The sequence below is a fragment of the Acanthamoeba castellanii genome (assembly GCF_000313135.1).
Source record: "Acanthamoeba castellanii str. Neff unplaced genomic scaffold scf7180000084762, whole genome shotgun sequence".
NCBI classification, from domain to species: domain Eukaryota; phylum Discosea; order Longamoebia; family Acanthamoebidae; genus Acanthamoeba; species Acanthamoeba castellanii.
The window spans coordinates 491,869-492,550 of NW_004457518.1; the positions used below are offsets into that span (position 1 = coordinate 491,869).

At 63.2% G+C, this 682-nt stretch overlaps 1 protein-coding gene across 1 annotated transcript in view; it reads left to right on the top strand.

The window, feature by feature from the left end:
- Positions 1-295: 295 nt before the first annotated feature.
- The window catches only part of ACA1_237050 (leucine rich repeat domain containing protein), a gene marked incomplete at both ends in the record, with an annotated part of 2,289 nt that continues 1,902 nt past the window's right edge, over positions 296-682 (top strand). Inside the window, 2 exons of the mRNA XM_004341103.1 lie at positions 296-324; positions 350-599. Of these exons, the coding sequence (XP_004341151.1) occupies positions 296-324; positions 350-599 (279 nt within the window). The remainder of the gene's footprint in view (positions 325-349; positions 600-682) is intronic.

Sequence of the window (682 nt, forward strand, 5' to 3'; positions counted from 1 at the left end):
ACAGCCGTGCCGGGCGGGAGTGAAGCTGGTGTGGCCGCACAACTCGGCGAAGAGGGCGATGTGGTGCGTACCGTGCTGGCCGAGTTCTACAACGCCACCGGCGGTCCCCGGTGGTACCACCGCTGCGCGCCACAACAGAACAACAACAACGGCAGCGGTTGCTGGCTCGACCCGGCCAGCACCGACTACTGCCAGTGGCTCGGCATCACCTGCCGGCCGGCCCCGTAACCCTCCCTCCACTCTCACTTCGCTTCGCTTTCGTTCTTTGACAGAAGAAAGAACGAAGACGACGGTGATGAAGTCGGAGTTGGCTGACTACGGCGGGTTTGGTGTGGCGGCGCCGTCGCAGGTCGGGCAACGCAACGTTGATCTCCATCGCGCTGCAGCGCAACAACCTGCGCGGCTCGCTCGAGGCGGTGCGCTTCGACGCGCTCGGCGCGGTTCTGGAGTCGCTCGACCTGGACCGCAACGAATTGGAAGGCCCGGTGCCGTCTTCGCTGTGCCACGTCGCCGCCCTCGCGCAGCTGCGTATGAGCAACAACCACCTCACCGGCCCCGTTCCCGACTGCTTCAACATCTCCAAGCAGCTGATTCGTCTGGTACGACTAACAAAGCCCTGTTTCTCTTTCTCTCACTGACGCACACACACGACACACACGACACACGCGACACAAACGACACA